The sequence below is a fragment of the Dermacentor silvarum genome, chromosome 7, assembly GCF_013339745.2.
Source record: "Dermacentor silvarum isolate Dsil-2018 chromosome 7, BIME_Dsil_1.4, whole genome shotgun sequence".
NCBI classification, from domain to species: Eukaryota; Metazoa; Arthropoda; class Arachnida; order Ixodida; family Ixodidae; genus Dermacentor; species Dermacentor silvarum.
The window spans coordinates 4,484,314-4,498,090 of record NC_051160.1 but is presented as its reverse complement, the minus strand read 5'-3'; the positions used below and the strand labels follow the sequence as shown (position 1 = coordinate 4,498,090).

At 46.0% G+C, this 13,777-nt stretch overlaps 1 protein-coding gene across 1 annotated transcript in view; it reads left to right on the top strand.

The window, feature by feature from the left end:
- Positions 1-3,431: 3,431 nt before the first annotated feature.
- LOC119457462 (protein amnionless) overlaps positions 3,432-13,777 on the top strand; it is a 29,751-nt gene continuing 19,405 nt past the window's right edge. The window contains exons 1-4 of the mRNA XM_049670097.1: positions 3,432-3,589; positions 6,526-6,689; positions 7,994-8,078; positions 11,379-11,629. Coding sequence (XP_049526054.1) covers positions 3,547-3,589; positions 6,526-6,689; positions 7,994-8,078; positions 11,379-11,629 — 543 coding nt within the window. The 5' untranslated portion in view covers positions 3,432-3,546. The remainder of the gene's footprint in view (positions 3,590-6,525; positions 6,690-7,993; positions 8,079-11,378; positions 11,630-13,777) is intronic.

Here is a 13,777-nt window from a genome sequence, read left to right as displayed (position 1 = left end):
GTTTATAATAATCTTTACTTCTACCGCGCAGTGCAGCCTTTCTTTGCGTTAGCGTTGCGTCGCACGCTAAGGCTAACGTAAGCGTTTTCCGCTGTACTAAAACTCCCTAATATCACTTTAGCCAAAGTGAACTTTTGTTGCAGTTGGCCTTTAATATTCCTCTATAGTGTCCCATTAAGTTACAGTTTGAATGTGTCGCTTATCACTCCTGGTTTAACTTAGGGTAAAGCTCGAAGTGCAACATGATGGACGCGTTGCCTAAGGATGTTACAAGTGTGTCTGTGTGTGTGTGTGGGGGGGGGGGGGGGGGGCATTGCTTACGTACCACGAGTTAGCTTATATACTATATACGTATATGCATGTGCCGGCGCCAGCGCAAGTGCATTTATTGACGTTGTTTGTGCGTTTCGGCGACGATGCCTCGGTATCGTCGACCACCAGTAAACTTTCGTGACGAGTGCAAAGCGTCATGTTTGTTACACACCGACTTTCAAGCGACACTTGGCATTTTATCGCGGAACTCGTGCCTTTGCGGGCGCACCCCTCCTTCTTATCGGAGAGCACGTACGAAGAAACACTACACGACCTTTCTAACAGTCTTAATTGGTGCCAACTGTCGACTTTCTGCCGAGTGCGAGGCCGCGGATTGGACTCCCGCCCGCTGCGGTCACATTTAGTTGCACATCAACGAGACCCAGGTGGTCTAAATTAATCCAATGCCCTCCACTATGGAGTCTTTCATAACCTGCAGAGTAGCTGCAGCGTCAAACCCTACGAATCGATGAGGGCATAGCATAGCGCTGTATGTTGTCTCGTGTGCCTTCTATGTCAGTGTCATTCTGCCTGCGCTACGACACATTAGAAGGTGACCCACGAGTCAATCAACATTCAGCTTTATTTCATTGTTTCTTATAAAGAAAAGTAAAGGAAGGCTGAGACAAACACAAGAAGTTTCGAAGCTGCAGCTTGACCAGGCGTTTGCCTCATTATTTGGTTAGTGCAAGAAAGTTTGATAAAAACGCACTGGAGTGATAAAAGATAGAGAGAAAACAACTTTATTCGCCAAAGGCAGGGCTGTCCGTGTGTGTGTGTGTGTGTGTGTGTGTGTGTGTGTGTGTGTGTGTGTGTGTGTGTGTGTGTGTGTGTGTGTGTGTGTGTGTGTGTGTGTGTGTGTGTGTGTGTGTGTGTTGCGGGGGAGGGGGGGGCGGGCATTGTTTACGTGCCCATTAAGTGGCAGGCCAACGGAACCGGCCCGCGACATCCTGGGCGTGTAGGATTGTTGCGGCCTGGATGGGGCAAAAATTCACACTTCAGACACGTACTACGTGTCTACGTGTACTAAGTACTACCCGTCAGTACTCCTTCCATACGGTGCTCACCCGGGAAAGCTAGCTTGTGTTCACATGGCCTCCTAGATCGGGCGGTGCGTCACGCAAGGCCCAATCTTGGAGGTCATGATCTTCAGAACACGTGCTGACGTTAGGTTTTCTGTTTATGTTTGTTACCACTCGCTGTAAGTCTCTCTACGGTTCTGACACTGGGACCTCCTTAAAATGTATTACTCTTTGCGTGTGAAGAAGAAATGAACTGACACTGAAAATGTAATCGCTCCAACAGTGGCCGCAGGCTCTTCAAGAATTCGCCATGGTGGATCACTCACCATGTTTTCCTGATGCCGGACACGAATTTCGATTCCCAGCCTTCAGTACGCAAAATTGGTCATTCATCTTAGTACCAAGTGATGCCGAACGGTGGCGCGCAAGTCAGACCTGTTGTGGGGCGCGTTCCTATTAACGAACTCTACGATCCTCTTGGCGCTGTTAAATTTAAGTCTCATATATATTTTCTTTTGCTTTTTTCAAAAAACAGCAGAAAAATCTAGGGTCCTCAGGTGCAGTGAGCGTGGAGTCGAGATTGCATTGTTGTTGTTTCCCATCAAGTATATGGCTTCTACCAAGAAGTGGATGGGTTATTCCAATTTATAATGAAAAATACATTTCCGAATATCTATGGACTTAGCGCTGTACAACGTAAAATTATCAGTAAAATAAAACTAGTAAAGTCAGATCGAATGAATAATAATTTTAAATTACGCAAGAAAGAAAAGCTAGAATTTAGCGGGGCATTCGGTTGGATTGCATAAGATTACTTTTTTTTCTGCTCCGCGGATTGCCTTCCAGTATTCATATTGTCCAAACATGCTGGGCCTTTCTTATCACTATACATTACATCGATCTAATCATCGGCGTTGACCGTTAACAGAGACTAATGTGAGATGGATCGTTACAAGGTGTGGCTCCTGGATCCTCAGGCTGTTTTTTGGTAACGTTCCATTTCATTGTTACGATGCATCATCGATCATTACAAAATACCGCTTCGAGCGGTATCTTGGAACAAAAAAGTTTAGACTTGTTTTAATTGCGATAATAGTATTGTACAAATGCAACCGCGAGCAACGCCTGCGGGCGTTTTATTATTATTATTATTTAGTTGTAGTAGTATTATTACTTCGACTGCAGGCCCGCAGGCCCAAGCAAAAGTGGATGAATATAGACAGAACCAGGTTCATGTATCACAAACCATACAATAAAGCAGTAGTAGCGTACACCAAACCACACAATAAAAACGACAAAATGGGCTGTTAGACCAATTGCAGTAAGTTAAATACAACGATAATGCCAGCAGTAATAACACATAAAAAACATTACATACCTCGGATATACGTCCCATCACGTTGGGCCAGTGGGGATTTCTTTTTTTTGACGATCCATCTCATTGTTATTATAAATCATAAAGAACACTACAGGTTCAATACCATCCAGCATCAAGCAAAAAGATACACAAGTTCTCGCAAGAGAAAAATAAATAAATAAATAAAAATCACCAGCCCTTCCCCTGTCGAGAAAATGGGGGTAAGCGAAGCTTGTCGTGTGTGTATCTGACCTTCGTGGTGATTTTCTTTCTCTCTCTTTCTTCTCTCTCTCTCTCTCTCTTTCTTTTTTGTCCCTGGTAGGTGCCATTGAGCTTGGACCGTTTCTGCACTATCACCAGGATCGGCCCAGTTTTCAGCGTGACACTACCACCACCGCCGATACTAGTGAGCCTATAAAGCTTCGCTTAAAAATGCATGCAGTGCGTACAAATATGTGTCGCACTTCTACCATATACCATATCATTCTCACCAGGCAGAAATGCAGATGTATGCACTCTTATGTACGCTTGGCAGGGACAAATAGTAATGTACAACAGCGACAGAGCAAGACCTACGGGAGTTTCCGTAGCGTTCCGTCGCCATTGGCCAGCGAGAAGGCTTTCACGCTGCGGCGGTGGGCGTCCGACTGAGTCGCGGGCAAAATTCGATCCCCGCTCCGGGGGAGGTGCGCCGAAAGAGCACAGACTCTCGGTGTCTCGACCGTCTCTTTGACGTCGACGTCGGGGTTCTCTCGTACCACGCGATCCCAGCTCCCGATATTTGGAAGCTCATTCATTCGAGATCGCACTGCGGGCCAGTTGCAAGCTCCCGTCAAGGCCAGCACGTTCACTGCCATGCTGCCTGTACTACTTTGCCTCGCGCTGCTTTCCCTGTCAGGTAGGTGCGAGGTGAAGCTGTGAGACTTTTAAGGGCCCCGTGTCGCAGAAAATCCGGTGTCGTCGTCGTTTTCCGTTAGAGAAAATTTCCGTATGTATTTAGGTACCACGCCTTGTTATATGGCATGCGGTATATGCGGGTTATATTGGTACACCATTCAATCATTAAGTTGCTCATATCTTGTCTTACATTTTTGACGAAGTTATTCCTCGGAATTTTGAGAATGACAGCCCACAGACAAATGTCATGAAACAGGACACCGACAGCGCATGCCTCTTGTGTTAAATCTTCTCTGACTGAAATATTAAAAGTGCGAAACAATAACATAAACCTGAAAGTGATGTAAATTTTCTGGCGCGCCTGCGCACTAGCTCCGTGATCGGCCCACGCCAGAGGCCGCGTTTCTACCAGAAAGCTCGCTTTCGTGCGTAGCGTTCTCCGCCAGCGTTTCCCGGTACGCATTACGGTTAAATAAGCTGCAGTTTTCCCGAAGCGTGAGAGGCAGTCAGGGATATTTTAGTGCTCTCGCGTTCCACTCTTAAAGTGAAGCTTAAACGTCTTCTTCTTCTTCTTTTTTTTTTTTTTCCCTCGCGACATAATGTGGGAATTGAATCATGGAAATACGGCAACAACGACTTATAAAATGTATTGCCCATGAACCATCGCTCACACTCGCCAGGTGGGTGAGTTTTTAACTTCTCATCCCTAAGTACATATTCTATATAGGACTGTCTTTGTCCCAAGGCATGTCCAAAGTGTATGATGTGCATCCAATGCAGACGCAGGAGCGCGGCGCATCGGACTCTGGGCGTTGGCTTGATGTCGTTGACCCCAGGTACAAGTGACGACTGGTGACATTGGCACGGCGTTTCACGTTCTGAGAATGTTGCTGCAAACCAGATGCTTCGCAAGATCAATGTTTGCCGGGGTTTTACGTCGTGAAGCTGCACTGTAGGCAATGAAAAATGCCGTATATTATACACGGAGGGCTTCGGAATGTTGTTGGTTACGCGTATGGCTCTTTGACGTAATATCCCAGTGCACGGGCGTTTAAGCGTGTTGCCGCGGTCGGACTTCAGGTTTTCAGATTTATTACAGTAATTTGATACTTTTTAACAGGTACAGCATAAGTAGCACGATAGGGTGTCCCAAAGTTAAAAATTGTCAGCGGGACACCCTAACAAAAAATATAACTAATGTAAAATTTTAACATGCAGCAGCCAGTTGCTTACAGATATTATACATAATTTAAACAGAACATTTTACACAACGAAGCATCCAACTATACAGAAATATTAAACATTAGCAAAATAATACAGATAAAAAAAGACATGAAAGAGAGATAGAAAAAAGAAACCAATAAAGGTAACTAGAAGGCCAACAAAATGCACGGTAACAATTACCCAGCTATATTTTCTAACAAAAAAAATTTTAGTAAAAAAGAAAACGAGTGCAATGAGGAACGTGATTTGATTTCACATTAAATGCTATTCCAGTTTGATATCCCGGCAAAAAAAAAAAAAAAAAGAGGTTTGTGTCCCATAGTTCTAGCTTTTGGGAGTAGTAGGTTTTGTCGCTCTCCAAATCTATAGTGTTGTTAGTATTGATAAGATTTTCAATAGTGAAACCTCCAACAGTTACCTCTTTGTGTAGCAAACGAAAAATGAAGATTGATAGTTTATGGCAAGAAAACTCATAGAGAGGAAGGATGTTTAAATTTTTATATATAGGTGGAGAGTGATATAACTGATCTAAATGCCATAAGTCTTACAGCCTGATTTTGTAAGTGTTGAAGGGGTTTGAGGCGTATGTTATATGTGTTGCCCCAGGATGACACGCAGTAAGAAAGATGACCATGAACGTAGGCGTAATATAGTGACAAAATAATGTGGGGCTCGAAGTAGAAACGTGTTTGATTGCAGCCACCATGATCGGAAGCCGAACCCGTGACCTCGTTTTCAGCAGTGGTACAGCGCAAACGCTGGCAATGAGTCACCGCAGCAGCCAACACCATCTAGGTGGCGTTGGTGTTTTACATGTTTAGTCAACTTCTACTTTCTCTTTGTTGTTCCTACAATGCGTTCCTTCCATGTGCATCATGTAGTTTGTTGCATGTCGAATACTTCCAGACTTTCTCTCTCCCCTTAGGTATATTTAGGGCCATCATTGTTGCTGTGCACGTCTGACACCTGTCGTTTATGTATAGTATCGTCAGAAATCTGTCTGTCCGTCCGTCCGTCCGTTTGTAATTCAGACCTTACTGAGATGTCTGACACTTTCGTCAATGTAAAAACACGAACGTAAACTATATATACTCCATCTCACAGGTCATTTGCAGCGCTGCCGAAGGCACGAAGCATACATAGGCAATAATATCCTTGCGCAGGCACGAAGCATACATAGGCAATAATATCCTTGCGCAGGCACGAAGCATACATAGGCAATAATATCCTTGCGCAATGGAATACTGTTCCGGGCGTAACTATCTGATTAATGGAAGGATTAGAGAGTTTTGTTTTTGCTTGGTGCATGGTTCATTACAGTGGCATACGTCACACGTTAGGACGTTTGCGCATGCACGTCGTAGCGATTTCAGTAGCCGCTGAACAGACTACGCGGCACGGATGAACACATCTCGAGAGGCATTCGGTCTTCCTATTGGCTAAGAGTCGTGTAGTGGCTAAGGAGTCACTGTGATGTAAACGACTTGTGAGATAGAGTATAGGTATAACGCAGCGATTCCTTTCGGCCGATTCTATTCCCTCCTTTTAATCCACCACTCACGACCAGCAGATCTTGGTGACAACGTACGCGGACTGCCGTTCGGACCATTGACGAAGCGCGGGAGGTAGACGAATTTTAATAGAATCGTTACGCTAACCCGGACACGTTCGCGGACACATTTGAGTGACATTCATACGAACTGGTGAATGCAGTATGCGGCGAGGGAGCCGTGAAGCGCTGGCTGCCGGACACCCGATGGGAGACGGGCCGCAACTGGCAGGCAGGGAAGCCACCCTGTGCCGGACAGAGGGCCTCGCTGGGACACGCCCAGGGACTGGCCATCTACGTCGGATCGGCGGTGCAGCTCGGCGCACTGGTCAGTGCGCGCGCTAATTACCGTAAACATGTTATTAAATTGTGTGGTTTAACGTCCCGAAACTGCATTTGTGAGGGACGCCTTAGTGGAGCGCTCCGGACAAATTCTGACTACCTGAGATTACTTGACCTGCACCCAAAGCACGGTACACTAGCGTTTCTTTTTTTTTTCTTTTTTTTTTTGCATTCTGTTCCCATAGAAATTAATGCGGCCGCCGTGGTAGGGAATCGAACCTGCGACCTCAGGCTCAGCAGCGAACGTCATAGCCACTAACCACCGCGGCGAGTTACGTGTAACCATTAAAGCAGACGAAAATAAGCACGCTCATGTCGGGTCCGGTGCTGCGTTCTGTAACGATTTTTCTTTTCTCAGTCCCGTTCTCAAGCGACGACAACATGGACGTCAACGTAATGACGGCGTGTGACCCTTTCTCTTTTTTACTTGCGATGGCGAGTTATAGTATGTAGTGTTCTCACTGGTTCGTGAGTCATTTTGTCTGAAGCCTATTGCGTGTAATATGTGCCTCCGAGATGTGCAGTTATTTGGCGTTTTATTTGCGACATCAAGTTATTTAAAAGTTTAAACTGGTTCGTGTCATCTTGTCTGAAGCCATTCGTGTGTCGTTTTTATCACGCAAAACAAAACAAAGCGGAGAAAACCTAAATGTAGTACTCAAAAGCTCGGCGCGTCTCTAGAACGTTCCTTTATTTGTTTTCTTTTCGCAAGGGCCAGTGTATTATAATAACTCCATGCTATAGAGGGGAATGGTCATATACCAGGCTACGAGGCGTACAGCCTTTAATGAGTTCGTTCTTTACAGGTTGATGTTATCTACTTTTTATGGAGATTGTCACCTATGTGTTTAGCATTTTGCCGGTGATTGCTTTCACCGAGTCATCGTTGTTATCAATATTTCGTTTCAGTACGTGACACGCTTGTGATATCAGATTACGTCACCTAGCTGTTTTACATCACGAGCGCTGTAGCTAATGCTATGTCCCCCGTCTAATCAAATCTCCAGCCATCCGCGGCTTATAGTTCTCCGTATTACAACATGTGCCACAAGGTAATTAAATCCAGTTAGAAAAGTTTGTTAATTATCTAACTGCACGCGCTACCATACAGCGCGGTAGTGACGTTCCGCCTCTTCGGTAATAATCCAGCAGACCAAGGACAATTGAGGTATCTCCTCCAGGTGATCTCTCTTCTTCTTTTTTACTTTTTATTTTTATTTTATTTTTTTGTTTCCGTTAAAGCAGATTGCTCCTGTATGTCACAAAACGTTGTTTTCTCGCGTAATGCAGGTATTCCCGAAGACGGGGCAACTGGTGCTTGAAGAAGGCGCCGCGCTCAGCTTCGAGAGCCTCGAGACGGGCGGAGATTGCGTCGGTAAGTGCGGGCGTAGTGCGTATCAGTCCCTTCAGTCACGGTGTACACATTTGTTGACGCGACTTATTTTTGCGATTTCTGTGCAGTTGTGGCAAGAAATAGACCACAAAAATGAAGCTTAGGGTAAATTGGACGTTCTGCTTACCTCAAGTACCTTCATTTTACTTCTGAGTAAAATCTATCGCTACCGAAGATCGCTTTGGGTAAGGCACTACAGTGTTTGACGGGAGGTGTGACGTGGGACGTTTCGGTAGCAATTGCGAAATAATTTTTTTTCTTTATAGTAATGTTTACAACGAATAATTAACTTGTGCAAGTAATTCGCGCTAGTAATTCAATTCTTTTTTATGAAAAACGTATCATTACTGAGTGCACAATAATTAGATACTAATCACTCTGTAATTACGGTGACTTATAATAAAATGCAGAAAGAGGCATTCTACCACCTTGACTTGCTCTTAATAGAGTCTGCAGCACCTTGGCATAAAATTATGTAAATTTCGTACATTTATCGACAGTCGATCATAGTTCGTGACTGAAGTATAGTGGTGCAGCGTCATGCCTCGACATGCGCGAGCACAGCGACGTCTGAGATACGCGAGAGAATCTATGCGTGTACCTCATCGAACGAGCATCCAACACTGTGACGACTGTGCAAGAAGAGATGAATGAATGAGAGAGAGAGAGAGAGAGAGAGAGAATTAACTTTATTAAAGGTCCTGAAGGGGCCTGGGCACCCCTTACGGGGGCCGGCCCGGTGGCTCCGCCCATGTGGGGACTGGGAGTCGGAGCTCGCCAGCCACCTGTTGGGCCTTCTGGACGGCCTGGTGTTGAAGGGCCCTGTCGGGGCTCCTGAGCTGGTTGATCCAGTCGTCCTCGAATGAATGAACTTTATTTTCAGCTTGGAAAAGTGGAGGGGATTCGTGAGGAAAGATCGACAGAAATTGACGGTGCCCCCGATCCGTACATTTCTCTGAAGCAAATACGGCATGCAATAAGAGAGCTACAGCATGGTCGGCATAGCAAGAAATACCATCAATGTCGGTAAATAAAAAAAAAAATGCACGAGCTTAAAAATTTTATGTTTGTTAATTTTCTCCAGTTAGCTTTACCAATTCTAGTATTAACAAATGTTGCCTAATTCCATCCAAATCTTGGTCAATCCCCCCCCCCCCCCACCGCAGTGGGTATGCGCCATCAGATAAGGCATACCATACCATACCATACCATACCATACCATACCATACCAGCACCGAACCGATTCCCTTGTAACAGAAATTGCTGCCGTAGTGTGCCGTCCTCTTACCCGCCGTGGTTGCTCAGTGGCTATGCTGTTGGGCTGCTGAGCACGAGGTCGCGGGATCGAATCCTCGCCACGGCGACCGCATTTCGATGGGGGCGAAATGCGAAAACACCCGTGTACTTAGATTTAGGTGCACGTTAAAGAACCCCAGGTGGTCCAAATTGCCGGAGTTCCCCACTACGGCGTGCCTCATAATCAGATCGTTGTTTTGGCACATAAAACGCCATAATTTTTTTTCTGTGCCGTCCTCTTCACGATATATGTTGTCCCAGTTAACGTTACCCAAGCTCTTTAACAAAAAAGAAAAAAGTATTTAAGAAGCACGCTTCAAGATACGATCTTCACACCTACGGTGTTGGGCAGTCACGCCTCTGACGACTGAACAGCGTAGGATTCATAATTGTATCTCGCACCGTGTATCTATTTTTTTTCCAGCTTGGCTATAACGTTAGCTAGGACACACGCTATTGCGTTGTCACGTAGCTGCCTTAAATATTTATCTTCATAGGGCCTCTGTCTTAACATTCTGCTCATGTACTTGCCTCATCATATGTGTACGATTGGCGCTACACCTGCAAGAAAAGGGGGCGGGGGATTCTTAATCCCCCCCCCCCCCTTCTTGCAGGTGTAGCGCCAATCACGTTAATCCACCTTGCTGTAATTTGTACCAACCTTAATCCATTTTAATCCATCTTAATACACCTTGCTCTAATTTGTCACAACCTTAATCCAACTTAATCCACTTAAATTCACCTTCATTCACTTCACTTTACTCCACCTTACTCTAACTTGTTCTAACTTTAATTCTGTCTTACTACTGACGTCATACAAGACGCTGATGACGTCACTGATGATGGTTTTATTGCGATAGAAATTATATGGACACTTCAAGCAGATTTCTGCCGTCGCCGTCGCCGTGAGGTTCTGTATAAAGTACAAAGGCGATAAAATCGTCGCCGCGCGCCGTATGTGCGAGTGAATGCGCGCGTCGGACAGGGTGTTGGTCGGACGCGCGCTATCACGGAGAGCGAACGCACGGCGGAAAGCAAACGCGACTTCCGTGGCGCGAAACGCCGTGGTGGTATGGGAGGGGGTGGGGCGGGGGGGGGGGGGGGGCGACGCATTGCTGCGGCGCCAAATGCGTATCTTGCAACCGGGGGCAAGGGGTTCTGGCGACGCCACGCGGAAGGAGCAAAGCGGGAAGGCAGCGCGGGAGGGAGGGAGAGGGGGAGGGGCGGCTTCTACTCTGCCGACAAATGCGTTCATGTACTTTGAGCTTTGTTCTTTATTATATGTTTGCGCCGGTACGGGCTGCCGGTGTTGTCGTGTGCGCCGTATCTTGCAAGCGATCTCCACAAGGCTCTGGCCTTTGTATGCGCTGTGCATTCGGCCGCTCAGTTTCCGTTGAAGCGATAGACCGCACGAACATTCGCTTACTGCGGCGGCTGCGCTTGCTGCCAGCTTTTTGAAAGTGGTTGTCTGCGGTCATCGAATGTGATCTATTCATGTGTGCTTGTGCGCCCTGACACCACGCTTGTTAATTCAGTTAGTAAGTGAATGTGTCCAAGTTTATGCAGCCGATAAAACTACTATCCCTACTCCGAATAGCTCTCTGCTAATTTGCTATCGCAATATTGATGCTTCGCCTTTCGGGCGAAACTGCGACATTCTTTTTTTTTTTTTGTACCACTCGTTGCCTACAGCGCCGGCTTTTCTGCCTCGTGGGGGCATATAATGCTTTCGCATTAATAAATAGTCACACGTACGTACTCCTGTGAGGAAAGTATGGGGACCAGTGATTCCGCAATAAAGTCGATCTTCTTCTCTGTCTCTGAACGTAACCTTAAATTAGAACTGTAGTGCAAACTTTGCATTGCGAACTTTACAGTGCACTAGTCAATTTCAATTTGTGCGTCTGAATTAGGAATACATTTAGTTGTTGTCGGCGAGACTGGGTATGGTCCGTATACTTTTGTTGCACGCTGCGACGCCTGCAGGGGAGGCCCAATTCACGGCTCAAGAGCGCGTGCACTGGTACAACCCGGACCACTGGGCGTTGCGTACGTCGTCGCAGCTGCTGCCGGAGGCGGTCGAGAACCGGCCGGACACGGCGCCCAGGCCGCCGGCGGTGCCGGATTCCGAGATGGTGCCCTGTCCCAGCGACTTCGTCATCTTCGAGGACGAGCGATTCCGCGTCGACATGGACGGCCTCAGGCCCAAGGTGCGCGAGGTCCAGATCGGCGACCGGGTGAGAACCTCGACACAAGCCTTTTGGCGCGCTGGGTTTCGGTTGGCCCTTGTGGCGATTTTCTTTCTTTCTTTCTTTCTTTCTTTCTTTCTTTCTTTCTTTCTTTCTTTCTTTCTTTCTTTCTTTCTTTCTTTCTTTCTTTCTTTCTTTCTTTCTTTCTTTCTTTTATTTTCGATTTGCTGATGACAGGGACGGCTTTCGGGGTTGTGCCACAAACATACAGGCTTTTTTTAGATGCGAAGCAGCTTATGGCGGGGGCTTTGTCAGTCCCTCCCGCGGCGTCCCACACCCCCACAGCGCTGCGCGTCCCCTCCCCCTCTCTCCTACGTTTCCCCCCTTTCTCTCCTCTAGGAATCCGTAGCGGCGCGCACGACAGGTGGTGCGACAGCTGCATACTCCGCTGGGGGCGCCACGGTAATTCCACGATATGAAAATGACGGAGCGCGCGTGCCTCATTCTCTCCCCTGTGCAGCGCCGCGATGAGCGCTCGGGCCGCTACCGCGAAACATATCCCGTTCAAGCTAAGCATCTCCCCGCTGGTTCGCATCCACACATTGTTCCCTTTAGCGGGAGATGGAGTAATTTTTTCGATAAAAAGATTGTTTGTAAAAATGGTATAAACGCAGCAGAGGAGTTCTTGCAGAGGAGTTCCTAGGCGAGGTGGACATACTTTGCAGCCAATAAAGTGAGCTTCAAAAGACTAATTAGCTAAAAAAATATAATTTTATTATTGATTTAGCGGCAGTTGTTTAAGTGGCGTACTTGAAGGCAGTCACATTTTAATGCTCCCTAATTTTTGTAAGACCTGATAATCGCACCTTATTCGGGATGTTTATAATCGAATTTCAACGGTAAATCCAGGCAATGTCGAAATTGAGCGCCCCGGGAGCGCTGCCCCCTATATCTCATCAGCCGGAAAAGCCCCGTGACGAAAAGCGCATGCAAGTTTGAAGCTGAACGTCTCAGCCAGTCGCGGCACCTATGTACGGCATGCTTCGCCTGGCAAGCATGTGCCGCTGTGTGTCAGGGGGGATTTGCCGCGGCATGCTATCATTCGAACTTCGCCCCACTCGTTGCTGTGTGACGTGCAGTGGGCCCGGACGCGCTCAGTCTCGATATTGTTTGGATTTGGCCTTCAAGTTTGATGATAAATGTCTTAAATTACGTGCGATTTTTGGGGTTTATAGAATATGGTTATGCAATAAATTGTGACGCCCTACAAGTTTTTCATATGCACAACTGCCCTCAAGTGAATAATAAAAAAGTCAATTACCGTTTTTTTGTTAATTAGTCTTTTCAGAGGAACTTAAGCAGCGACAAAGTATTTCCGCCTTGCCGTAGAGCTCGTATGCTAAGACGACAGGCGTCTCACGATCATAGCCTTCTTATGAAAAATCTGTATTCTCTTTAAAAAAAAAAAAACACCCTGTAATTGATGTCTGTTACATGCTAACTAAGGTTGACGCTTTAAACTTAGATGCAAACAGTAATGGCATGTTGGGGTACTTTCAGCGAAAGTTTAGCAAATTCCCTGTATCACTAAAAATACTATTATACCAAACAATAGTACTTTCCAAGTCGGAATACGCTGCCGCTATTTGGGACCTTAACAATGCTACGCTGGTTAACTCTGTTGAAATGGTTCAAAATTATTCCACACGCTTCATTCTTTCCAACTACGATCGTACGCCAAGTATAACATCCGTGAAAATGAGCTTGTGTCTACAATTTTTATCACTGCGCACAAACGTTTTTTGCTTATGCCTTTTTCAGAAAGTTTATCGTCACCGTATAATTTGCAGTGAGCTTATCCTAGCACTTGCTTATCAGTCACCTCGAGTTGATCACCATCATACGTAAAGTAAGATGCATTTTCTTGCCAGCACGAACAGGTTTTTATGCTCATTTATTTCGCATACAACTACTGACCAGAACCACCTTCCCGCTGATATCCTGTCAATCCAAGACTGCACTTTTCTTCAAAACGTTGTGTGCACTTTTTGAATTGCTACACTACCACATGACTTCAAACCTTGTTCACTGTATTCATGACTAAACTTAGTTTTCTTTCTCTGTATCTTTTGGCAATTTTGTTGTATTGGTAAACATGTTGAGCGCAAATGTCGCTTGTATTATATAAATTTATAA